The 27,422-nt window shown below is 49.5% G+C and overlaps 1 protein-coding gene and 1 long non-coding RNA gene across 2 annotated transcripts in view; one reads left to right on the top strand and one right to left on the bottom strand.

The window, feature by feature from the left end:
* The window catches only part of LOC143807508 (uncharacterized), a 165,761-nt gene that overhangs the window by 52,327 nt on the left and 86,012 nt on the right, over positions 1–27,422 (top strand). The window lies entirely within an intron of this gene.
* Positions 21,800–27,422, bottom strand: part of MOCS3 (molybdenum cofactor synthesis 3) — a 96,832-nt gene continuing 91,209 nt past the window's right edge. Inside the window, exon 13 of the mRNA XM_077289127.1 lies at positions 21,800–22,062. Coding sequence (XP_077145242.1) covers positions 21,905–22,062 — 158 coding nt within the window. The 3' untranslated portion in view covers positions 21,800–21,904. The remainder of the gene's footprint in view (positions 22,063–27,422) is intronic.

Genomic DNA, 27,422 nt, shown 5'->3' with positions numbered 1-27,422 from the left:
ACAGCGCAGAGCCGCGCAGTACACAGCGCAGAGCCGCGCAGTACACAGTGCAGAGCCGCACAGTACACAGCACAGAGCCGCGCAGTACACAGCGCAGAGCCACCCAGTATACAGCGCAGAGCCGCGCAGTACGCAGCGTAGAGCCACGCAGTATGCAGCGCAGAGCCGCGCAGTATACAGCGCTGAGCCGCGTAGTATACAGCGCAGAGCCCCGCAGTATACAGTGCAGAGCCCCGCAGTATACAGCGCAGACACGCGCAGTACACAGCACGGACACGCGCAGTACACAGCGCAGAGCCGCGCAGTACACAGCGCAGAGCCGCGTAGTATACAGCGAAGAGCCACGCAGTATATAGCGCAGAGCCGCGCAGTACAAAGCGCAGAGCTGCGCAGAGCTGCGCAGTATACTGCGCAGAGCCGCGCAGTATACAGCGCAGAACGCGCAGTACACAGTGCAGAGCCGCGCAGTACACAGCGCAGAGCCGTGCAGTACACAGCGCAGAGCCGCGCAGTACACAGCGCAGAGCCACGCAGTATACAGCGCAGAGCCGCGTAGTATACAGCGCAGAGCCGCGTAGTATACAGCGCAGAGCCACGCAGTATACAGCACAGAGCCACGCAGTATACAGCGCAGAGCCACGTAGTTATACTGCCCAGTCACGTAGTATATTGTCCAGTCACATAGTATACTGCATATCCCTGTTAAAAAAAAAAAGAATTAAAATAAAAAAGTTACATACTCACCTCCTGGAGCGGCCGGTATCTGATGGTTGTTGCACCTCCTAGAGCGGCCGGTACACGATGCTTGTTGCACCTGGAGTGGCCGCTACCCGATGCTTGTTGCGCGCTCCGGTCCCAAGAGTGCATTGCGGTCTCACGAGATGATGACGTAGCGGTGTTGTGAGACAGAAAGACGGAAGTGCCCTTAGATAATTAGATAGTAGATTACCCCGCTCACCAATTCGGAACCCGAGAGGCCCGGCCCACCAAATCGGACCCCGAGGGGCCCGGCCCACCAAATCGGACCCAGAGTGACCCCGCCCCCTAAATCAGACCCAGAGTGACCCCGCCCACCAAATCGGACCCAGAGTGGCTCCGCCCACCAAATCGGACCCAGAGTGACCCCTTCCACCAAATCAGACCCAGAGTGACCCCTTCCACCAAATCGGACCCAGAGTGACCCCTTCCACCAAATCGGGCCCAGAGTGACCCCGCCCACCAAATCGGACCCAGAGTGACCCCACCCACCAAATCGGACCCTGAGGTGCCCAGCCCACCAAATCAGACCCTGAGGTGCCCAGCCCACCAAATCGGACCGAGTGACCCCACCCACCAAATTGGTCCCTAAGGTGCCCCGCCCACCAAATCGGACCCAGAGTGGCTCCGCCCACCGAATCGGACCCAGAGTGGCCGCGCCCACAGAATCGGACCAAAAGTGACCCCGCCCACCGAATCGGACCTAGATTTACCCCGCCCACAAAATCAGACCCAGATTGACCCAACCCACCAAATCGGACCGCCTGAGGGGCACCCAAGTGTGAAAGTCTTGCAGGGGCAGCCCGGGCACCATTCCAAAGCACTATCTGTAGTTCCTTCAGGAAATACCCATCTAGTTATTATTATTATTCAGTCCGCACGTAATGCGGCCCGAACCGCTTCACTCACAGACTCCAGTGAGGTGTCATTTCGAAGCCAGCGTCCCCAAGAGGTGTGCTAAGTATTTTTCGTGTCGATCGGATTTGTAGTTTTGGCGCAATTTGCGTTTGAAAATGTTTTTTCCCCTCATTGTAATGCATTTCAATAGGGAAATTTTCCCATAGGTTATAATGGCCGGGTTTCTGAGGCAATTTGAAATGTACCTGCCACCTGGCTGATTAGCTCATTGATATGCGCAGTCAGGCCCAGTTACTATGCCAACGCCTGCGAACTGTACATGACCACACCAGCACAGTTTTGCCAGATAATATCAGCTCTTAAAGTGACAGCACAGCACAATTTCAAAGCACTATCTGTAGTCTTATTATTATTACAGTACACAGCGCAGAGCCGCGCATTATACAGCGCAGAGCCACGCAGCATACAGCGCGGAGCCGCGCAGCATACAGCGCAGAGCCCCACAGTATACAGCGCAGAGCCGCGCAGCATACAGCGCAGAGCCGCGCAGTATACAGCGCAGAGCCGCGCAGTATACAGCGCAGAGCCACGCAGCATACAGCGCGGAGCCGCGCAGCATACAGCACAGAGCCCCGCAGCATACAGCGCAGAGCCCCGCAGTATACAGCGCAGAGCCGCGCAGCATACAGCGCAGAGCCGCGCAGTATACAGCGCAGAGCCACGCAGTATACAGCGCAGAGCCCCGCAGTATACAGCGCAGAGCCCCGCAGTATACAGCGCCCACCAAATCGGCCCCTGAGGGGCCCCACCCAACAAATCGGACCCAGAGTGGCTACAACTACCAAACCAGCGCCTGAGGGGCACCCAAGTGTGAAAGTCTTGCTGGGGCAACCCGGGCACCATTCCAAAGCACTATCTGTAGTTCCTTCAGGAAATACCCATCTATTTCTCTCTGTTATCAGCCATTCCCCGTACTGCTGTCAGTCTATTTCTCTCTGTTATCAGCCATTCCCCTGTCCTGCTGTCAGTCTATTCTCTCTGTTATCAGCCATTCCCCGTCCTGCTGTCAGTCTATTCTCTCTGTTATCAGCCATTCCCCTGTCCTGCTGTCAGTCTATTCTCTCTGTTATCAGCCATTCCCCGTCCTGCTGTCAGTCTATTTCTCTCTGTTATCAGCCATTCCCCGTACTGCTGTCAGTCTATTCTCTCTGTTATCAGCCATTCCCCTGTCCTGCTGTCAGTCTATTCTCTCTGTTATCAGCCATTCCCCGTCCTGCTGTCAGTCTATTTCCCTCTGTTATCAGCAATTCCCCTGTCCTGCTGTCAGTCTATTCTCTCTGTTATCAGCCATTCCCTTGTCCTGCTGTCAGTCTATTCTCTGTTATCAGCCATTCCCTTATCCTGCTGTCAGTCAGAGTGACCCGGCCCACCAAATCGGACCCAGAGTGACCCGGCCCACCAAATCGGACCCAGAGTGACCCGGCCCACCAAATCGGACCCAGAGTGACCCGGCCCACCAAATCGGACCCAGAGTGACCCGGCCCACCAAATCGGACCCAGAGTGACCCGGCCCACCAAATCGGACCCAGAGTGACCCGGCCCACCAAACCGGACCCAGAGTGACCCGGCCCACCAAACCGGACCCAGAGTGACCCGGCCCACCAAATCGGACCCAGAGTGACCCGGCCCACCAAACCGGACCCAGAGTGACCCGGCCCACCAAATCGGACCCAGAGTGACCCGGCCCACCAAATCGGACCCAGAGTGACCCGGCCCACCAAATCGGACCCAGAGTGACCCGGCCCACCAAATCGGACCCAGAGTGACCCGGCCCACCAAATCGGACCCAGAGTGACCCGGCCCACCAAATCGGACCCAGAGTGACCCGGGCCACCAAATCGGACCCAGAGTGACCCGGGCCACCAAATCGGACCCAGAGTGACCCGGGCCACCAAATCGGACCCAGAGTGACCCGGGCCACCAAATCGGACCCAGAGTGACCCGGGCCACCAAATCGGACCCAGAGTGACCCGGGCCACCAAATCGGACCCAGAGTGACCCGGGCCACCAAATCGGACCCAGAGTGACCCGGGCCACCAAATCGGACCCAGAGTGACCCGGCCCACCAAATCGGACCCAGAGTGACCCGGCCCACCAAATCGGACCCAGAGTGACCCGGCCCACCAAATCGGACCCAGAGTGACCCGGCCCACCAAATCGGACCCAGAGTGACCCGGCCCACCAAGTCGGACCCAGAGTGACCCGGGCCACCAAACCGGACCCAGAGTGACCCGGCCCACCAAACCGGACCCAGAGTGACCCGGCCCACCAAACCGGACCCAGAGTGACCCGGCCCACCAAACCGGACCCAGAGTGACCCGGCCCACCAAATCGGACCCAGAGTGACCCGGCCCACCAAATCGGACCCAGAGTGACCCGGCCCACCAAATCGGACCCAGAGTGACCCGGCCCACCAAATCGGACCCAGAGTGGCCTCAACCCTGAGGGGCTACAACTACCAAACCAGCGCCTGAGGGGCACCCAAGTGTGAAAGTCTTGCAGGGGCAGCCCGGGCACCATTCCAAAGCACTATCTGTAGTTCCTTCAGGAAATACCCATCTAGTTTTTATTATCACTGTCCTAATCACTGTAAGCTATAAAACTTTTGATTCTTCATCCAAGTCAGACAAAATAAAGATAGTATCATAAGGGTCCACATAAGTAGAAACGGTCCCCTCCACTTGGTTTAGTGGAGCGACAACTGTATCCTTATTTTATAGAGTGGGGTCATTATTAACTGGTGACAATAACATATTCTGTAATTGGAAACAGCAGTAATAGAAAAGATTGTCTAGATGATTGCAGTTTAGATGGTGCAGAGTGATCTGCTAATATGGAATAATCATGTTCACAGAATATTTGATCTTTAGTGGTGTTGAGGATGAAATTAAAAACAAGACCACAGAAAGAGGAATTCCCAAAAAAGACTGAACACAGCAAAAAAGGGCAATAGTGTTTACCTGCTCTGATCACAAAAGTGTATGGCTTACCGCCCATAAGTGACACCCATACTATTAGATTAGGCTGGCTGCTCAGCACTATATAAGTGCACCCCCATGGCAACAGACACCCTAGTTTACAAGGCCAACATTGATGGGCTTGGCTTCACTCTGAAGAAAAATATAATGTGCAGCCCGCCTAATCTAAGGCTACTTTCACATTAGCGTTGCGACGTTGCGGCGCACCGACGCATACTGTGGAAGCGCCGCACAACGGGGGCAGCGGATGCTGTTTTTCAATGCATCCACTGCCCCATTGTGAGGTGCGGGGAGGAGGGGGCAGAGTTCCGGCTGCGCATGCGCGGTCGGAAATGCTGGACACAACGCACCAAAAAAGTTACATGCAACGTTTTTTGGTGGCGACGGTCCGACACAACACGACGCAACCGTCGCGACGTGTGGCAATGCGTCACACTGCGTCGCGAATGGTGAAAAAACACATCCTGCAAGCACTTTTGCAGGATGCGTTTTTTCTACAAAACGACGCATAGCGACGTGCAGTGCACAACAGTAGTGTGAAAGTAGACTAACAGTACGAGGGTCACAAATAAGCTATAAGCCAGACATTGTGCACTACCTGTATGTGACCAGTGCCTTATACAAGCCTAATTTGTTTTGCAAATTTAATACTGAGCAATCACCCCCTCCACGAATTGGTAGATTGTGAGTGATTGTCTCATCAGTATTGCCTTCATCTTTATTACATAGGTATGATGTTAGGAGTCGAGTTCCCGCCGCTGCACAGGGGGAATCTCGAACCATGTCTGCTGCGGTCTCCCATTCTGCATCAGCTGCAGTGGAGCCTGCTCAGCGGAGACATCGGTCCCAGCGTCTCACTGAGTCTGATACTGTGCAAAGGGTTACTGCTGCCTTTCCAGGCTCTGCTATTATACCCTGCACTGGTCTGCGGCGAGCAGGCTTTTCTGGGACTAAGTCCTGCTTTGCACACACTGAGCATGCCCAGGGTAAGATCTCTCAATGGACATCAAGGGTCACATGCTCAGGTACTGCAGCAACTTCCATTGGTCCTCCAGGAAGGTCCTGTACCTGATCAAGTTCTGTGGCAGCCTTCCATTGGTCCTTCTGGGAAGGTCCTGAAGTAGCTGCAGCTATGAAAGGTTCTCATGACCGTATGGCCATGTGCTAGTATCAATTTATGTATGAGCTCAGCGCCAGTGTGGTCGTGTTTGTATGCAGTCAGGGACCCGGCTGAAATAAGCCCCTAGAATGCTGGCACCTCTGGCGAGGAGTTTCGTGTGTGTGTATTCAGGGACCCGGCTGAAATAAGCCCCTAGAATGCTGGCACCTCCGGCGAGGAGTTTCATGTGAGTGGATTCAAGGCTGGCGTATAGCCATAGAATTCCGGCTCCACCAGAGAGGAGCTGCGTGTTTGCATTTGACTGCATGACCACTACCTGCTCTACTAAGTAGCTGTGTTCCTCTGTGAGCTAAACAGGGCACAGCGTTCTCTTTGCTAACACTCGGTGAAGTAACAGAGTTTGTTTATACTACTATTTTGTACCGCCATATCTAGCAGCAGGTTCTTTCCTGCACGGTGGATAAATATAAATATATATTCGGTGCGTTCTGCCAACCCTAACATATGATGCATCCTGATAGTGCATTAGTACTGTCACCTGGGCAGGTAAACACTGTTGCCCTTTCTGCTGTGTTAATTGATGTTCAGGTAGCAATAATAGTTGAAGCTACTAATTGAGATGATTGGGATGAGTTTGACGGCACAGTCAAGTCAAAGCATCCAACAAGTGCTCATCACATCTGGAAATGCCTTCAAGCCATTCCACATGACTAACTGATGAAGCTGCTGGAGAAAATGCTAAAAGTGTGGAAAGCAGTCATGAGTAAAAGCAGGATACTCTGAGGAGTTTGAAGCTTAACACATTCTGGTTTGTTTCACACATTTCTGTACTCCATGTTTCTTCATAGTTTGGCTGACTTCAGTCTGAATCTACAATGTGAACATTCCAATAACAATGAAGACCATTGCATAAATAGGTCTGTACAAACTTTTGACCTGTGCTGTATAAATATATACAGATATGTACAACACCAATTCCAAAAAAGTTGTGTGATGCTGTGTAAAATGTAAAGAAAACAAGAATGCAACGATTTGGAAATCTCTTACAGACAAATTTTATTCACAACATAACACAGACCACATATCAGAAGATGAAAGTTAGACAATTTTCTGTTTTATTTGAATAAATATCCCTTTAGAAATTGATAATGGCAACACATCTAAAAAAAAAAAAAAAGTTGGAGTGTTTTCAACTATGTCACACGATTGTATATAAAAAGAGCATGATACAGAGGCAGAGTCTCTCAGAAGCAAAGATGATCAGAAGTTCACCAATTTCTGAATAATTTCAGAAAAATGCTGCTCAACGTAGAATTTAAAAGACTTTTACTATCTCACCATCTAGAGTACACAAAATCCATGAGCACAAGGAATAAGGCACAATATTGGATGTCTGTAATCTAGATGTCCTTAGGTGGTACTGCAATAAAAACAGACATGATTTGGTCATGCAGTTCACTGCACGGGCTTAGGAATACTTCTGGAAATCATTGCCTGGGAACACAGTTTGCCATGAAATCTACAAATGCACAACTTAGTGCCTATGGCATGAGCAGCGTACACCTCTAGAAAGTCACTATCAATGCTGAGGATTATATACTGTAGAGTTTTTAGAACAACTCGTGCTCCCATCCAGACGGCATCTATTTCAGGGAAGATCTTGCATATTTCAGCAGGACGATGCTAAACACATACTGCACCCATCACCACAGCATGACTTCACCGAACTGGCCGCCTGCAGTCCAGACCTTTCACCGGTACAAAATATTTGGCACATGATGAAACAAAAAATCCAGCAAAGACCCAGGACTGTAAAGCAGCTGATCCTACATCAGATAAGAATGGGACAACAATCCTCTCCCAAAACTCCAGCAATTCTCCTCACTTCCCAGACATTTACAGACTGTTGTAAAAGCATTAAGCTACTAACGGGTAGCGGCATTTTTCGGAGGCCCATGACAGCACTACGAGAGAGGGGATCCGCCCTTAAGGAACAGGAAACCTACAGATACAAAAAGGGTGGCACCTCTCCCATGCATCAGTTGTATTTCAGAGCCTTGAGAGGACTACCGCGGTTAGTGGCATACAAATATACATTATATACATTTTGAAAACGAAAAATATTTTATTAAATTGTAGCTAGACACCATACGTGAAATCTTCATACTTCACACTATATACAAATTAGGAAGTGCAACCCCCACGTGAAATAGGGAGGGAACTAAGGGTGCTGTCATGGGCCTCCGAAAAATGCCGCTACCCGTAAGTAGCTTAATGCTTTATTCGGACTCCCATGACAGCACTACGAGAGATTTACAGAGATGTAAGCTACCTTAGGGAGGGACTATAGCCTGCAGCACCCTTAACCCGAAGGTGAGATCAGAGGAGGACCCCAAATCCAACCGATAGTGCTTAAAGAACGTGGAAGGGGATGACCAAGTGGCCGCCTTACATATTTGTTCCACCGACACTCCAGATCTTTCTGCCCAGGATGACGCCATGGCTCGGGTGGAATGTGCCTTTAGATACTGCGGAGCTGGTCCCCCACCCGCTGTATAAGCCATAGAAATAGTTTCCCTAATCCATCTAGCCAGTAAATATTTTGACACTCTACATCCTTTGTTTGGACCTTGGAAGGAAAGAAGCAGTGCCTCATCCTTCTTCCAACTATTGGTGACTGAAATATACTGTAGGAGAGATCTCCTAACGTCTAGCGTATGAAGCTCCTGCTCTTTAGGATTGGATGGATTAGGAACAAAAGATGGTAAAACTATTTCCTGCGACCTATGAAACCTTGTTGCTACCTTTGGTAGATATGCTGGGTCTGGTCTAAGGACTACTCTGTCAGACAGGAACTCTGTATATGGGGGAAGCCTGGAAAGTGCCTGGATATCCCCTACCCTGCGAGCTGAGGTTATGGCAATTAGGAAGGCTGTTTTAAGTGTCAGCATTTTAATCGAGGCCTCGTGTAGAGGTTCAAAGGGGGGTTTTGTTAGTGAGGATAGAACTAAATTTAAATCCCACGGAACTGATCTATCTTTATACACTGCTCTAGTTCTACAGACTGCCTTCATAAACCTCGCTATCCAATAGTTGTTAGCTACATTACAGGAAAACAGGGCACCCAGAGCTGAGACCTGTACTCTAAGGGTACTAGTAGAGAGTTTTAGCTCAAACCCCTTTTGTAGAAACTCTAAGATTTGTTGTATTGGCACCCCTTCTTGGATATTAAATTTAGAAACGGACAAGAACTTCCTCCAAGTCCTAGAGTAGATTTTTGTAGTTATTTGCTTTCTACTCTTTAGGAGCGTTTCTGCCAGGTTCGGAGAGAAGCCTTTATCTATTAACAGTGACCGTTCAAACTCCACGCCGTTAAACGGAGCGCTGCCACTTGTGGATGGGAGATTGGTCCCTGAGAGAGTAAATTCGGGATCTCTGGCAGCAGGGCCGGACTGGCCATAGGGCACTTCTGGCAAATGCCAGAAGGGCCGGTGCCAGTGGTGGGCCGCTCAATCCGCCGCCCCCGCCGTCGCATTCAACTATACCGGCGTATAGACGCCGGCACAGTTGAATGCAATGATGGAGGAGAGAGCGTCTACAGACGCTCCTCTCCCATCATTCCCCGCTCTGCCTCTGACACTGCGGGTGCGCGATGACGTCATATCATCGCGCACCTGCTGTGTCCCCCGGGCAGACTGCAGCTGCTGAGACAGGAGCAGGAACCAGGAAGCAACGCTGGGCACGAGGAGAGGTGAGGAGAGTTTTTTTTTTTTTCTGGACTGTGGGGCCATTCTCGGAGGAGGTGAGGGGAGGAAGAGAAGAGATGTGGGCTGTATATAGTTCTCTGTGGGCTGTGCTCTGTGCTGTATACTGTTGTGGGCTGTATATAGTTCTCTGTGGGCTGTGCTCTGTGCTGTATACTGCTGTGGGCTGTATATAGTTCTCTGTGGGCTGTGCTCTGTGCTGTATACTGCTGTGGGCTGTATATAGTTCTCTGTGGGCTGTGCTCTGTGCTGTATACTGCTGTGGGCTGTATATAGTTCTCTGTGGGCTGTGCTCTGTGCTGTATACTACTGTGGGCTGTATATAGTACTCTGTGGGCTGTTCTCTGTGCTGTATACTGCTGTGGGCTGTATATAGCTCTCTGTGGGCTGTGCTCTGTGCTGTATACTACTGTGGGCTGTATATAGCTCTCTGTGGGCTGTGCTCTGTGCTGTATACTACTGTGGGCTGTATATAGTTCTCTGTGGGCTGTGCTCTGTGCTGTATACTGCTGTGGGCTGTATATAGCTCTCTGTGGGCTGTGCTCTGTGCTGTATACTGCTGTGGGCTGTATATAGTTATCTGTGGGCTGTGCTCTGTGCTGTATACTGCTGTGGGCTGTATATAGTACTCTGTGGGCTGTGCTGTATACTGTGGGCTGTATATAGTTCTCTGTGGGCTGTGCTCTGTGCTGTATACTGCTGTGGGCTGTATATAGTTCTCTGTGGGCTGTGCTCTGTGCTGTATACTGCTGTGGGCTGTATATAGTTCTCTGTGGGCTGTGCTCTGTGCTGTATACTACTGTGTGCTCTGTGCTATATATAGTTCTCTGTGGGCTGTGCTCTGTGCTGTATACTGCTGTGGGCTGTATATAGTTCTCTGTGGGCTGTGCTCTGTGCTGTATACTGCTGTGGGCTGTATATAGTTCTCTGTGGGCTGTGCTCTGTGCTGTATACTACTGTGGGCTGTATATAGCTCTCTGTGGGCTGTGCTCTGTGCTGTATACTACTGTGGGCTGTATATAGTTCTCTGTGGGCTGTGCTCTGTGCTGTATACCACTGTGGGCTGTATATAGTTCTCTGTGGGCTGTGCTCTGTGCTGTATACTGCTGTGGGCTGTATATAGTTCTCTGTGGGCTGTGCTCTGTGCTGTATACTACTGTGGGCTGTATATAGTTCTCTGTGGGCTGTGCTCTGTGCTGTATACTGCTGTGGGCTGTATATAGCTCTCTGTGGGCTGTGCTCTGTGCTGTATACTACTGTGTGCTCTGTGCTATATATAGTTCTCTGTGGGCTGTGCTCTGTGCTGTATACTGCTGTGGGCTGTATATAGTTCTCTGTGGGCTGTGCTCTGTGCTGTATACTGCTGTGGGCTGTATATAGTTCTCTGTGGGCTGTGCTCTGTGCTGTATACTACTGTGGGCTGTATATAGCTCTCTGTGGGCTGTGCTCTGTGCTGTATACTACTGTGGGCTGTATATAGTTCTCTGTGGGCTGTGCTCTGTGCTGTATACTGCTGTGGGCTGTATATAGCTCTCTGTGGGCTGTGCTCTGTGCTGTATACTACTGTGTGCTCTGTGCTATATATAGTTCTCTGTGGGCTGTGCTCTGTGCTGTATGCTACTGTGGGCTGTATATAGCTCTCTGTGGGCTGTGCTCTGTGCTGTATGCTACTGTGGGCTGTATATAGCTCTCTGTGGGCTGTGCTCTGTGCTGTATATAGTTCTCTGGGCTGTGCTCTGTGCTGTATACTACTGTGGGCTGTATATAGTTCTCTGTGGGCTGTGCTCTGTGCTGTATACTACTGTGTGCTGTATATAGTTCTCTGTGGGCTGTGCTGTATATAGTACTCTGTGGGCTGTGCTGTATATAGTACTCTGTGGGCTGTGCTGTATATAGTACTCTGTGGGCTGTGCTGTATATAGTACTCTGTGGGCTGTGCTGTATATAGTACTCTGTGGGCTGTGCTGTATATAGTACTCTCTGGGCTGTGCTGTATATAGTACTCTCTGGGCTGTGCTTTATATAGTACTCTGGGCTGTGCTGTATATAGTACTCTGGGCTGTGCTGTATATAGTACTCTGGGCTGTGCTGTGAATAGTACTCTGGGCTGTGCTTTATATAGTTCTCTGTGGGCTGTGCTGTATATAGTTCTCTGTGGGCGGTGCTGTATATAGTTCTTTGTGGGCTGTGCTGTATATATTACTTTGTGGGCTGTGCTGTATATATTACTTTGTGGGCTGTGCTGTATATATTACTCTGTGGGCTGTGCTGTATACTACTGTGTGGACTGTGCTGTATACTTCTACGTGGGCTGTGCTGTATACTACTGTGTGGTCTGTGCTGTATACTACTGTGTGGTCTGTGCTGAATACTGCTGTGTGGGCTGTGTTATCTACTACGCGAGCTGTGCTATAGTATGCAGGCTGTGCTGTATACTATGCGGTTTGTGCTATATAATATGCGGGCTTTGCTATATACTATGGGGAGTATATTATATTCTATGGGGGAGGCCATGTTATGTACTATGTGGCTGTGTTATATACTATTGTGGGGGTATATTATATTCTATGGGGGAGGCTGCGTTATATACTATGGGGGGCTGCATTATATATTATGGGGAGGTGGGCTGTATTATATTCTATGGGGGTTACATACTCTGGGGTGGCTGCATTATACTCTGTGGGGTGGCTGCATTATACTCTGGGGTGGCTGCATTATACTCTGGGGTGGCTGCATTATACTCTGGGGTGGCTGCATTATACTATATGTGGGCTGCATTATACTGTATCGAGGACTATGGGGAATACGTTATACTATATGAAGAACTATGGGGTGCATTATACTATGGGAAGTGAATTGTACTACATGGATGACTGTGGCGGTGCATTATACTATATGGAGCACTATGAGGATTGTATTATGCTATATGGAGGACTATGAGGATTGTATTATGCTATATGGAGGACTATGAGGAGTGTATTATACTATGTGGAGGACTGAGCAGTGTATTTTAATATATGGAGGACTATAGGGAGTGTATTATACTATATGGAGGACTATGGAGCACATTATAATATATGGAGGACTATGGGGTGTATTTTACTAAACAAGTAAAATGCTGCATATTCAGATTGTTTTTGCTGGAACAAAAAGCCTTGTTGTCAGCAGCACATTGCCAGTGTAAACTGTAGAAGTGCTGCTGAAAACATGATACTGTATGGTGATCTATTAGTGATCGTTCTGTCTCATCATTATTCCTCAGCTGGTGGAAAGAGGCCGGGAAACAAGCGTTGAACAACTTCAGTATTGTCGATCAAACTCGTTTAGCGGCCTGAACTCAGCGCATGTAAATACAACAGAAAGGCTTCTGTGTGATGTGCAATATGTTAGCATTTGGGGACCCATTTTAAACTTTGCCTAGGGCCCCACTTTGCCTAAAACCGGCCCTGCCTACAAGTGTACAAAGATATTATACAGTCACCATGTGACAAGTGGGCCTGTGTAACTTCAAATGCCAGGGCTGAATTTTAGTCCCAGTCCGGCCCTGTCTGGCAGTACCCAGGGATCCGATACAGACATCGTCCTGAGCCAGGCAAACCAGGTTCTTCTGGGCCAAAAGGGGGCAATAAGGATAACTTTTGCTCGATCCTCTCTGATTTTTCTCACCACTAGAGGAATCAGATTCAGTGGTGGGAAGGCATAAGCCAGCGGAAAATCCCATTTTATTAGAAAAGCGTCCACCGCCAGGGGATTTTTCCTGGGATTCAGAGAGCAAAAGAGTTTTACTTTCCTGTTGTCTCTGGTGGCGAACAGGTCCACCACTGGTTGACCCCATCTGTGGCTGATACAGTTGAAAATATCCTTGTTGAGAGACCATTCTCCTTGTCTTAGCGTGTTTCGACTTAGGAAATCTGCTGTTATATTTTCCTTTCCTTTGATGTGGAGAGCCGTCAAAGATTGAAAATTGAGCTCTGCCACCTGGAACAAGCGATCCGTGATCTGCATTAAAGTCTCGGACCGTGTTCCCCCTTGCCGGTTTATGTAGGCGACTGCCACTTTGTTGTCCGACAGAATTCTGACGTGCTGGCCCTGTAGATATATGAGGAATTCTTTAACAGCCAATTCAATTGCCAACAATTCCCTCTGATTGGATGAGAATGTTGTGAAGGGTTCCCATTGTCCCTGAACCACCATGTCCCCCATATAAGCTCCCCACCCCGAAGAGCTGGCATCTGTGGTTATTACTTGGGTGACATTTACTATCCAGGGCACCCCTGCTGACAAATTCTGTATGTCTAACCACCACCTGAGGGAGTTCAGTGTTATAGGCCCCAACGTTAATTTCCCATTTAATACGCCATTTAGGGCTCTGTCATGGAATAAAACTTCTTTTTGCAGGGATCTGGTGTGTAACTGAGCCCACTTAACAGCGGGGATGCAAGATGTGAGTGACCCCAGTAGGGACATTGCTTGCCTAAGTGTCATGGAGGGTGATTTAATTGCTTTTAACACATAACTCTGGATTAGCGCTATTTTTTCCCCGGGGAGAAGACACTGCTGTGTTACTGAATTCAAAATTAACCCCAGGAATTTTTGCATATTTAGAGGCTGTAATTTAGATTTTTCAAAGTTTATGATCCAACCTAGACGTTCTAGTTTAGCTTTAGTAATTTCCCATTGTGACAGACAGTGATCCACTGAGTTCCCGACAATGAGAAAATCGTCTAAGTAGGGGATTATAAGGACATTTGACTCCCTTAAATGTGCCATAACCTCTGCGATTATTTTAGTGAACACTCTAGGAGCAGAGGTTATCCCAAAGGGGAGTGCCCTAAACTGAAAATGTTGAATCCTACCCTCCATTATCAGTGCTACTCTCAGGTATTGTTGAAAATCAGTATGAATGGGTACATGATAGTAGGCATCTTTCAAATCCACCACTACCATAAAACAATTTTCAAAGAGCATTTTTATTGTAGAATTGATGGACTCCATTTTGAAAGTATGCTTTACCAGAAACTTATTGAGACCCTTAAGATTAATAATGGTTCTATAAGTATTATCTGGTTTTTGGATTAGGAAGAGGGGGGAGTAAAACCCCTCCTGTCTCAGAATATGGTACTTCCACCAACACATTTTTAGAACAAAGAGTCCTCACTTCCTCTTCCAGGGCAAATTGTTCAGTGGGAGATGAGCGCCAGGGTGTTAGCTTGAACTTGTCCCGTGGAGCCTGGACAAATTCAAGTTTGAGACCATGGGAAACAGTGTCTTTTATCCAAACGCTGTTTGTGATTTCTGACCATGCTGCTGAGAAATGCAACAGTCTCCCTCCCACTGGGATTGCTAGTCATTGTTCTTGTTTCTTGTTTTCCGTCGGGTTACCGCGAAACATGAGACCTGTACCTCTTTTTCGCTTATCGTCCCATCTGGATCGATCTCTGCCCGGTGAGAGGGCGCGCTTCCCTCCCCGATTGAACCTTCTTTTGTTGAAGGGACGACGGTATGCATTGAAGGTATTGGGAAACTTTTTCTTATCGTCTCCTGCCTTCTCCAGGAGTTCATCCAGGGTAGGCCCGAATAAATACTCGCCTTTACAAGGGATAGCGCAGAGCTTTGCTTTCGCCTGCATATCCCCAGGCCAGCATTTCAACCATAGGGCTCTCCTTGCAGCATTAGACAGCCCCGCTGCTCTAGCTGCTAACTTAACGGAGTCAATTGAGGCGTCTGATAAAAACGCCGCCCCCTCCTGGATTACTGGTAAAGCCGCGATAATAGAGTCTCTAGAGGCCCCTTGTTTTAATTGGGTCTCTAACTGGTCTAGCCAGACCATCATTGACCTCGCCGTGCATGTTGACGCCACCGCAGGTCTTAAGGAGCCGGCTGCCATTTCCCAGGTTCCCTTTAAGAAGGTATCCACCTTCCTATCTAGGGGGTCTTTAAGCGTTCCCATATCTTCAAACGGGAGAGAGGATCGCTTCGCTACTTTGGCAATCGCTGCATCCAGTTTTGGGGCTTTTTCCCAGCTACCTACTGCTGGGTCGTCAAAGGGATACCTTCGCTTCTGTGCAGGTGGTAAGGAACCTTTCCTCTCCGGTTTTTTCCACTCTCTGTTGATAAGTTCTTGTATCTTTTCATTCAGAGGGAAAACTCTACGCTTTCTTTGTTCTAACCCACTGAACATCATTTGTTCTTTAGACAGTTGAGGCTTGGGTTCTGTTATACCCATTGTGCCTCTGACCGCTTTTATTAACTTGTCTATTCTTTCCAAGGGTAAACAAAACCGAGCAGCGTCTTCTTCCGAGGAGGAGGATGATGCTGCTGAATCGTCCGATTCTACGCTCTTTTCCTCCACCGACGAATCAGATGACCACTGAGTTTTTCGTTTAGGGCCTACTGACTGTGAAAGGTCCTCAATGGACTGCTTAACCTCCATCCTAACCATTTCCTTCAGACTGGCCGCAATAGAAGAGGATTCTTCTGCTACCTGAGGGGGCAAGTAAGGCAAACTAGTCTAATGAACTAAAGCCATGACCCCCTCCCCCTCTTCCCAGACCTCACCGTCTGCTGGATACAGGGGTCACATAGCTTTTTAGGGTATGAGTCAGTCAAGGGAACCCCGCAGATGGCACATTCCCTATGCTTTGTTTTACTGGTGTTTTTCTTCCCCTGTGAAAACATATACGAGGGGAGACTAATCACTGAGTGAACATTCTCGAAGATCACTTACCAGTGGATGCCCATACCCAGAAAGCTACCGAAGTACGAGGGGGATTTTTCCTGGCTGACGCTCCAGACCCCTGTCTGGAGGAGCTTCTGTGGCCAGATCCATCGCTCTTTTTTCCATGCTCCTTCTCCACAGACATCTGAGGTGCTTCGTCCAGCAGCAGAGGCTGCTGATCCTGATCGGACTCCATCCTGATTTGGAGGCCAGAAGCAAGGAAAGCACATTTGGCGACCGATATATAGCCCCTCCTTCGGTCAGCGTACTTGTGCCGCGCTTTCCGGTTGCTCTCCTCACCCCCTGCAGCTGCAGGGGATCAGCCGACACCTGAGGGTGATCGGCGCACACTTTCCGGTGGGCGCCGCCATCTTGGAGCCCCTGCGCATGCGCAGAAGCTCCGCGACCCGGAAGTCACCGCCGGCTCCGCCCCCCGACGTCACCCTGAGTCCACAGCGCTTCCTGTCAACAGCGTGAACAGCGTGGGACGCCGAGACTTTGCCAGGAGACTCCGAGCGGCGCCACCACGATGTCGCCGATCCCACAGAGGCGCCCACAGCATTTTAGGGAGGGGAACCATCATACTCACCACATGCCGGCTCCGGAGACAGGACACCCCCGGTGACCGCTCCACGCTGAATAGCCACCGCCGTGCAGCCCTGCCAGGGCCACCGTGACTACTACAGGTACTCCGCACCGGCCGAGGTAGGAGACCCCCTCGCTACCAGAATCGGTCCAGCCGGCCTGGAAATCCTCATAGGGAATCTTCTGTAGGATCCAGTCCCTTCAGGAACAGGAAACCAACTGATGCATGGGAGAGGTGCCGCCCTTTTTGTATCTGTAGGTTTCCTGTTCCTTAAGGGCGGATCCCCTCTCTCGTAGTGCTGTCATGGGAGTCCGAATAAAGGAAGAGGTGATGTTACACAATGTCATTATTTTTTTGAGATGGGTTACTGCCAACAATTTCTAAATGAGCACATTTTTTCCACATAAAATGGAAAAATGTCTTTCATCTTCTGATTTGTTATCTGTTATGTTGTGAATAAAATGTGGCTGTAAGAGATTTTAAAATAATTGTATTCCTGTTTTTTTCTTTATATGTATATATATATATATATACATATATATATATATATATATATATATATATATATATATATATATATATATATATATATATACATATACACTGCTCAAAAAAATAAAGGGCGCACTAAAATCCCACATCCTAGATATCACAAAATGAAATATTACAGTTGTAAATCTTTATTCATTACATAGTGGAATGTGTTCAGAACAGTAAAACCTAAAAATGATCAACGTAATTCACAATTAATATCCCACAGAGGTCTGGAGTTGGAATGATGCTCAAAATAAAAGTGGAAAATGAAGTTATAGGCTGATCCAACTTCAGTGGAAATGTCTCAAGACAAGGAAATGATGCTCAGTACTGTGTGTGGTCTCCACGTGCCTGTATAATCTCCCTACAACGCCTGGGTATGCTCCTGATGAGGCGGCGGATGGTCTCCTGAGGGATCTCCTCCCAGACCTGGACTAAAGCATCCGCCAACTCCTGGACAGTCTGTGGTGCAACATGATGTTGGTGGATGGTGCGAGATATGATGTCCCAGATGTGTTCAATCGGATTCAGCTCTGGGAATAGGCGGGCCAGTCCATAGCTTCAATGCCTTCATCTTGCAGGAACTGCTGACACACTCCAGCCACATGAGGTCTGGCATTGTCCTGCATTAGGAGGAACCCGAGGCCAACCTCACCAGCATGTGTCTCACAAGGGGTCTGAGGATCTCATCTTGGTACCTAATGGCAGTCAGGCTACCACTGGCGAGCACATGGTGGGCTATGCGGCCCTCCAAAGAAATGACACCTGTAAGGCTGCAGCAACATCGTACGCAGTGAAAAGGCAGTGACCCACAAAGTTCCAACACAAAAGTGTCTTTAATGTGTTTCCTCACAGCATTAAAGTGCAATTCACACAAATGCATATCATTTCAGTGTATATTATCAGTGTTCAGTTCACACCAGTTCATAGCAATACAAATCATACGGCTTTAGATTGCAGTTCCTAAATAGGCCAGACTTCCCTTGTCCAGTTTCCCTGGGTGACAGCACCCCATATTAAAGGGAACCTGTCACCCCCCCAGGCGTTTTTAACTAAAAGAGCCACCTTGTGCAGCACTAATGCTGCATTCTGTCAAGGTAGCTCTTTTAGTTTGGGTCCCTGCAAACGCTGAAATAATCGCTTTTATAATTTGTCCCTGATTCCTCGAATTAGACCTGAGGGCATGTCTTTTCCCCGGACAGAAACGCCTCCCAGCTGTCACTCAATACTCTGTGCGCCGGGCTCTGCCTCTTCTGCCTTCATTAAAGTCCCACTGGGGCTCCCGGATTTACCGCCTTGTCAGTGACCACTGCAGTGCGTCCCTCGCTTCCCAGACGACCTTCCACGGTCGGAGCAGCAGCCGCAACAGCGACCACTTTGAGGAAGTCAACACGCAGCAGTCGCCCGTGTGTTCTGCTGCGGCCCCGGCGCCCGCACTGTACATTTTTTACGGGCATGCGCAGTTTGCGCTGCCCTTTGAACTTACAGCGCAGGCGCCAGGGCCTTTTCACAAAAAGACACGGTGGTTGGAACCAAAGATCTCAAATTTGGACTTATCAGACCAAAGCACAGATTTCCACTGGTCTAATGTCCATTCCTTGTGTTCTTTAGCCCAAACAAGTCTCTTCTGCTTGTTGCTGATCCTTAGCAGTGGTTTCCTAGCATCTATTTTACCATGAAGGCCTGCTGCACAAAGTCTCCTCTTAACAGTTGTTGTAGACATGTGTCTGCTGCTAGAACTCTGTGTGGCATTAACCTGGTCTCTAATCTGAGCTGCTGTTAACCTGCGATTTCTGAGGCTGGTGACTCGGATAGACTTATCCTCAGAAGCAGAGGTGACTCTTGGTCTTCCTTTCCTGGGGCAGTCCTCATGTGAGCAAGTTTCTTTGCAGCGCTTGATGGTTTTTGCCACTGCACTTGGGGACACTTTCAAAGGTTGCCCAATTTTTCGGACTGACTGACCTTCATTTCTTAAAGTAATGATGGCCACTCGTTTTTCTTTACTTAGCTGCTTTTTTCTTGCCATAATACAAATTCTAACAGTCTATTCAGTAGGACTATCAGCTGTGTATCCACCAGACTTCTGCTCAACACAACTGATGGTCCCAATCCCATTTATAAGGCAAGAAATCCCACTTATTAAACCTGACAGGGCACACCTGCGAAGTGAAAACCATTCCCGGTGACTACCTCTCGAAGCTTATCAAGAGAATGCCAAGAGTGTGCAAAGCAGTCATCAAAGCAAAAGGTGGCTACTTTGAAGAACCTAGAATATAAGACATAATTTCAGTTGTTTCACACTTTTTTGTTAAGTATATAATTCCACATGTGTTAATTCATAGTTTTGATGCCTTCAGTGTGAATGTACAGTTTTCATAGTAAATCAGTAACGCGAAGACCAATCCAGTGCCTGAAATGAACGTCATTGATGATGGTGGTCCGTTTAGTGGAGGTGTAAGATGTAGAGGAGGTATGGTTTGCAACTCAGCCCATGTCAGTGATGACCTTCCACATGAGACTCCCCAATGCATGCTGGAAGTCACAAACAAAATGTCCTAGGAAGAGAAAAAAAAAAACCTGGAAATTTCCCTAAGAGGGATCTTGAAACAGCAGTGATTTACAACAGTGCTTAGCTTTTAAGTAATAAGTAATGATTAGGGATGAGCGAATATCTTCGGCTCCCTCCTTATCCGAATAGCTATAGCGCTCAACGAATAGCTGCATCAGAAACCCCGATACCTGGAGCGCTCCCGATAATCAGCTGTTCGGTGCCACAGCTGTATGTGTTGCCGCTGTGCGACAGTCACAGCATATGCATTGAGAGCCTGTTTGTTGTGACACAAACAGCTGCGGCGCCGAACAGCTGATTATCGGGAGGGCTCCAGGTATCGGGGTTTCTGATGCAGCTAACTTGGGTTGGGGACCACCCATTTTAGGTCTGTCAACCTGCATTTCTCCACATACACAATAACCCCTTCATGACCGGAGATTTTTTCGTTTTTGCGTTTCTCATTTTCCTCCTTCCCAGAGCCATAACTTTTTTATTTTTCCGTTAATATGGCCATGTGAGGGCTTAGTTTTTGCGGAACGAGCGGTACTTTTGAATGGCACCATTGGTTTTACTATGTCATGTGCTAGAAAACTGGAAAAAAAGTTCCAAGTGCGGTGAAATTGCAAAAAAAAGTGCAATCCCACACTTGTTTTTTGCTTCGCTTTTTTTGCTAGGTTCACTAAATGCTAAAACTGACCTGCCATTATGATTCGCCAAATCATTTTTCATGATCTTGGTTTGTGTGAAGGCTTATTTTTTGCACGCTGAGTTGACGTTTTTAAAGATACCATTTTGGTGCAGATACGTTCTTTTGATTGCCAGTTATTGCATTTTAATGCAATGTCACGGCGACCAAACAAACATAATTCTGTCATATTGACTTTTTTTTCTCGCTTCGCCGTTTAGCGATCAGGTTAATCCTTTTTTTTCATTGCTAGATCGGGCGATTCTGAACACGGCGATACCAAATATGTGTATATTTGATTTTATTTTTATTGTGTTATTTTTGAATGGGGCGAGAGGGTGGTGATTTAAACATATATATATATATATATATATATATATATATATATATATATATATATATATATATATATATATATATATATATTTAAGCAATTTTTTTTTTGTACTTTTGCCATGCTTCAATAGTCTCCATAGGAGACTAGAAGCTGACACATCTCAATCGGCTCTGCTACATAGAGTCGATGGTCAGATTGCCTCTATGTAGTAGAATTGCTGAGTTGCTATGAGCACTGACCACTGGGTGGCGCTCACCGCAATCCGGCAGTGACAACCATAGAGGTCTCCAGGAGACCTCGGGTTGTCATGCCGACCAAACAGTGACCCGCGATCACATGACATGGGTTACCGGTATGCATATTTCCGGCGCGATTGGCGGAAGCGTCATTTAAATGCTGCGGTCAGCGTTTGACAGCGGCATTTAATTAGTTAATAGCCGCGGGCGGATTGCCATGGCACCCGTGGCTATTGCGAGCACATGTCAGCTGTTCAAAACAGCTGACATGTCCTGGGAAAGATGTGGGCTCACAGCCGGAGCTCACATCAAAGCGGGGGATACTGACATCGGTGTACTATTATGCCCAATGTCGGAAAGGGGTTAAAGGAGTTGTCCGAGAACTAGAAAAGAAAAAGAACAAGAAAGCAGGGAATGCACTAAAGTAATGGTTGCCTGGTAAACCACCTTCTATCGCAGACCATACCCGTTTCTACTTTTTTGCTCTTTTTGAATAAATAGAAAACATTCCCTATCCACCAGCCTCACAGCACTGATCGTGTTTTCCATTCTATTTCTCATGAACTGCCAACTTTCTATGTAGATTCAATGTGAGATAAAGCCATTGTCTGTACCATATATTGCAGCCAAAGTTTTAAAACTTTATTAAAAAGAACATTTTCAATTTGATTTTAATAGTTAGGTATGCAAATGAACTGGAACTGCATCAAGGAATGAAAGTTCAGTATTGTGGAAACGTGGAATCAATCTTTCCAGACCAGGCCATCAAACCGCCTATAATATCTTTAGCCTCAAATTTGGACGTGCTTCTGTTTGAAAATTCCTGTAGTATCTTCACAGCTTTTTGCGAATCGTTCCCAAGTTTGCAAATAACAATCACTAAAAAAAACACAAAATGTATGAAAACAAGTATTATTCTTTACCAATAGATCATGAACATTATATAGACTTAGAAGTATTTTGCTTGTCTTCTCTCTACTATGGATTTAGGCTGGAGTCACACAACAGTATAAAAAAACTAGCTATTGAACCCGTTCTACGCCCGGGTGGCGAGCATTTATATTGGTATATGGTCTCCATCCTGGTATGTGCTGCTCCCATCTTGCTCTCCCATCCTGTCATGTGCTGCTCCATCCTGCGCCCCCATCCGGTCATGTGGTGCTCCATCCTGCGTCCCCATCCTGTCATGTGCTGTTCCATCCTGCGCGCAGAGTGCGGGCGGCTGTGCAGAGTGCGGGCGGCTGTGCAGAGGGCGGGCGGCTGTGCAGAGCGCGGGCGGCTGTGCAGAGCGCGGGCGGCGGCGGCTGCGCGCTGCTGTGCTGAGTGCGGGCGGCTGTGCAGAGTGCGGGCGGCTGTGCAGAGCGTGGCGGTGCTGAGTGCGGGCGGCTGCGCGTGGCGGTGCTGAGTGCAGGCGGCTGCGCGTGGCGGTGCTGAGTGCGGGCGGCTGTGTGTGGCGGTGGTGAGTGCGGGCGGCTGCGCGTGGCGGTGCTGAGTGCGGGCGGCTGCGCGTGGCGGTGCTGAGTGCGGGCGGCTGAGTTGGCTGTGGTGAGTGCGGGCGGCTGCGTGTGGCGGTGCTGAGTGCGGGCAGCTGCGCGTGGCGGTGCTGAGTGCGGGCGGCTGTGGTGAGTGCGGGCGGCTGTGTGTGGCGGTGGTGAGTGCGGGCGGCTGCGCGTGGTGGTGCTGAGTGCGGGCGGCTGCGCGTGGCGGTGCTGAGTGCGGGCGGCTGCGCGTGGCGGTGCTGAGTGCGGGCGGCTGAGTTGGCTGTGGTGAGTGCGGGCGGCTGAGCGTGGCTGTGGTGAGTGCGGGCGGCTGTGCGTGGCGGTGGTGAGTGCGGGCGGCTGTGCGTGGCGGTGGTGAGTGCGGGCGGCTGTGCGTGGCGGTGGTGAGTACGGGCGGCTGTGCGTGGCTCTGATGAGTTAGGGCGGCTGTGCGTGGCTCTGGTGAGTGTGGGCGGCTGTGCGTGGCTCTGATGAGTGTGGGCGGCTATGCGTGGCTCTGATGAGTGTGGGCGGCTATGCGTGGCTCTGGCGAGTGTGGGCGGCTGTGCGTGGCTCTGGCGAGTGTGGGCGGCTGTGCGTGGCTCTGATGAGTGTGGGCGGCTGTGCGTGGCTGTGCTGGGCGCCGAGTGCTGGGGGCCTGAGCAGGCAGGGACACCGGCGCGCTGGGGGAGTCAGGTGCCGGAGTCGCCGCTAGCTCAGGCCCCCGGCACTTGCTATATTTACCTGTCCAACGTTCCACTGCTACGCGCCGCTCCATCTTCTGGGTTAATGCGCGCCGCCCTCTGACTGAACAGTCGCAGGCGGAGGATGGAGCAGCCTGCATCACTGGAACGGGGACAGGTAAATATCACATACTCACCCTCCTGGCTCGTCCCTGCTTCTCCGTTGGAGATCGCGGTGTGCGTTCACTGCTTACGCATACCGCGATCTCCTTCTCCTGGGAGCGTCACTCTGTGGGGTCCAGACTGCGCCTGCGCTTGCGCAGTCTATAAAGGCTTCGGACAGAGTGACGCTCCCAGCGTTATATTATAGATAGTGACGATTTTCAACCAGAAAAGTGGCAGGATTTTTTCTATGTAGTGTAACAAAACACTCCGGGATCGCCTTTGCTGGGGTCAAAGGTCACGTGGTTTGTGCATTGAATTCTGAGGCGACAGCACGTTTCCAAGTTGGCTGACCTCAGGTCAGATTTATTAACGTGAAAGCAATATAGAAAAAACAAAACATAAAAATAAATCCTAGCCTGTCCGGCACTAACTAAACCAATAAGCTGCTATCTAACAACTGGGGGGGCTTCTCCCACCCAGCTAACAACACACAGTCCTTGAGCACAGCTCTCACTCACGTTTGTCTCACACAGACAGGCAATCTGTGTGCCCCAGGCTGACACCGGAAACCCCCAGCTGGTCATGCTTTATTCCTGCACTCATTAACCCATCATTATCCTGAATACACTGAGCAGTCTAATTCACATAGGACAAATACCTGGGCGAGATATACCTGCCCCCGACTACCAGACCGACATGATTCTTACAGTAGCTATTCATCCTTTACAGGACCATGTACATTTACCTAAGTGACAGAACTGTACTGTACCCGTAAAAACAGGATCCGACTGATGGTTCGTGTTCTGATGGTTCGTGTACGGATGGTCCGTGTACGGATGGTCCGTGTACGGATGGTCCGTGTACTGATGGTCCGTGTACTGATGGTCCGTGTACGGATGGTCTGTGTACGGATGGTCCGTGTACTGATGGTCCGTGTACTGATGGTCCGTGTACGGATGGTCCGTGTACGGATGGTCCGTGTACTGATGGTCTGTATGGCATGCAATTTTTTTTCTCACACTGATCAGATTTGGGAGCGAAATTGCATAATGCTGCACTTCTTTCATAGACAGATTCTGTCAGTCTAGAAATCAGTCATCAGAGCGGCCCCATTGAATAACATTGTGATAATAAATAGAATAGCACTCATCCGTGCTATACGGTGGTGTGAGCGAGCGCTAAAGGTAATAATACGGCATGGCAGATACAGCACCCAGCACATGTGTAGCATAGTGCCACCCCCCAAATATCGCAGCAGCTTTCAATTGAAATATTAAAGACTAGATGGCAGCCCGATTCTAAAGAATCGGGAGTCTAGAATCCATATATACTTTATTTATTCAAATGTAAGAATAATACAAGTAATAAATAATAGTAAGAAAGAACAAAAAATGGCTGCACTCACCAGCTCTTGACAATTCTTGACAGTACGGCACATTTCTGATTGGTCGCTCGCGGCAGGCGGCAACCAATCAGAAAAGTGCCGCGCACCACGAAGGCATATATCTTTGTCCACCCTGAGCGGGTGTAGGACGCTGGTGACGTCACTTATCTCCGGACATTATCTCCGGACAAAGCCACGGAAGTTGGCACAAATTGCCGGAAGTAGTATTCTAGGCAATTATATATTAGATTTTAATGTTATCAGTGTTTACCTTTGAACGTTTATATTGTATTGTCCTGTCACCAGCCATGTGTACGATTATCGGCCGAAAGCCTCTCTGGAACCAATAATCACCCCATGTAAAGGTATCTTTATAAGTTAAAGATTCAGAATACTATGACTTTTATCATATCCTGAACAGTCAAGTTTTTTATGAACCGTTAAGGTTTTCTGGTTGAAGTAAAAAAAACTCTGAGTGTTTACAGTTTGAAACCATAAAATGTTGAAAAATTATGTCATTCTTGAGTATATCACTCAATGGTGCTCATAAACGTGTCAAATTTCATCTATAATATACTTTAATATACGTTACTTTAATCTTTAATATACTTAAGAACAGGGCCCCAGACATCACACAGGGGGTCTGAAACACCGCACAGTGGTCCAAAATATCGCTGTGCTCTGCCTGGGGCCCCATATGCTGCCTGGGGCCCCTGTGCTCTGCCTGGGGCCACTGTGCTCTGCCTGGGGCCCCATGTTCTGCCTGGGGCCACTGTGCTCTGCCTGGGGCCCCATAAGCTGCCTGGGGCCCCTGTGCTCTGCCTGGGACCACTGTGCTCTGCCTGGGGCCCCATATGCTGCCTGGGGCCCCTGTGCTCTGCCTGGGGCCCCATATGCTGCCTGGGGCCACTGTGCTCTGCCTGGGGCCCCATATGCTGCCTGGGGCCCCTGTGCTCTGCCTGGGGCCCCATATGCTGCCTGGGGCCCCTGTGCTCTGCCTGGGGCCCCTGTGCTCTGCCTGGGGCCCCATGTTCTGCCTGGGGCCCCTGTGCTCTGCCTGGGGCCACTGTGCTCCGCCTGGGGCCCCATATGCTGCCTGGGGCCCCTGTGCTCTGCCTGGGGCCCCATATGCTGCCTGGGGCCCCTGTGCTCTGCCTGGGGCCCCTGTGCTCTGCCTGGGGCCCCATATGCTGCCTGGGGCCCCTGTGCTCTGCCTGGGGCCCCTGTGCTCTGCCTGGGCCCCCATGTTCTGCCTGGGGCCCCTGTGCTCTGCCTGGGGCCACTGTGCTCTGCCTGGGGCCCCATATGCTGCCTGGGGCCCCTGTGCTCTGCCTGGGGCCCCATATGCTGCCTGGGGCCCCTGTGCTCTGCCTGGGGCCACTGTGCTCTGCCTGGTGCCCCATAGGCTACCTGGGGCCCCTGTGCTCTGCCTGGGACCACTATGCTCTGCCTGGGGCCCCATATGCTGCCTGGGGCCCCTGTGCTCTGCCTGGGGCCACTGTGCTCTGCCTGGGGCCCCATATGCTGCCTGGGGCCCCTGTGCTCTGCCTGGGTGTAGGACACTGGTGACGTCACTTATCTCCGGACATTAGCTCCGGACATTAGCTCCGGACATTATCTCCGGACATTAGCTCCGGACATTATCTCCGGACATTAGCTCCGGACAAAGCCACGGAAGTTGGCACAAATTGCAGGAAGTAGTATTCTAGGCAATTATATATTAGATGAATTGCTAATGGCAAGACACCGAGCACTGTGTGTGACACCCAACCTTAATACCTTTACCCTATTATTTTTTTACGGTGCAAGATATACCGTAGTTTTCAATTACACTATTTTACCATATAAGGTACTGGAAATATAAATGCAGTTAAAGGGAATCTGTCACTAGGTAATTGCTAGCTCATCTGAGAGCAGCCTGATGTAGAGAAAGAAAAGATGATTCAAAGGATGTATCACTAAAGGTACCGTCACACTCAGCGACGCTGCAGCGATATAGACAACGAGCCGATCGCTGCAGCGTCGCTGTTTAGGTCGCTGGGGAGCTGTCACACAGACCGCTCTCTCCAGCGACCAACGATCAGGGGAACGACTTCGGCATCGTTGAAACTGTCTTCAACAATGCCGAAGTCCCCCTGCAGCACCCGGGTAACCAGGGTAAATATCGGGTTACTAAGTGCAGGGCCGCGCTTAGTAACCCGATATTTACCCTGGTTATCATTGTAAAAGTAAAAAAAACACTACATATTCACCTTCTGATGTCTGTCACGTCCCCCGCCGGCGGCTTCCCTGCACTGAATGTGTCAGCGCCGGCAGCAGCGGTGACGTCACCGCTGTGCTTTGCTTTACGGCCGGCCAGCGCTGACACATTCAGTGCAGGGAAGCCGCCGGCGGGGGACGTGACAGACATCAGAAGGTGAGTATGTAGTGTTTTTTTTTTACTTTTACAATGGTAACCAGGGTAAATATCGGGTTACTAAGTGCGGCCCTGCGCTTAGTAACCCGATATTTACCCTGGTTACAAGTGAA

Source organism: Ranitomeya variabilis, chromosome 2, assembly GCF_051348905.1.
Source record: "Ranitomeya variabilis isolate aRanVar5 chromosome 2, aRanVar5.hap1, whole genome shotgun sequence".
In the NCBI taxonomy this organism is placed as follows: domain Eukaryota; kingdom Metazoa; phylum Chordata; class Amphibia; order Anura; family Dendrobatidae; genus Ranitomeya; species Ranitomeya variabilis.
Note: the sequence above shows the minus strand (reverse complement) of the source record. Positions and strands in the feature narration are given on the sequence as shown.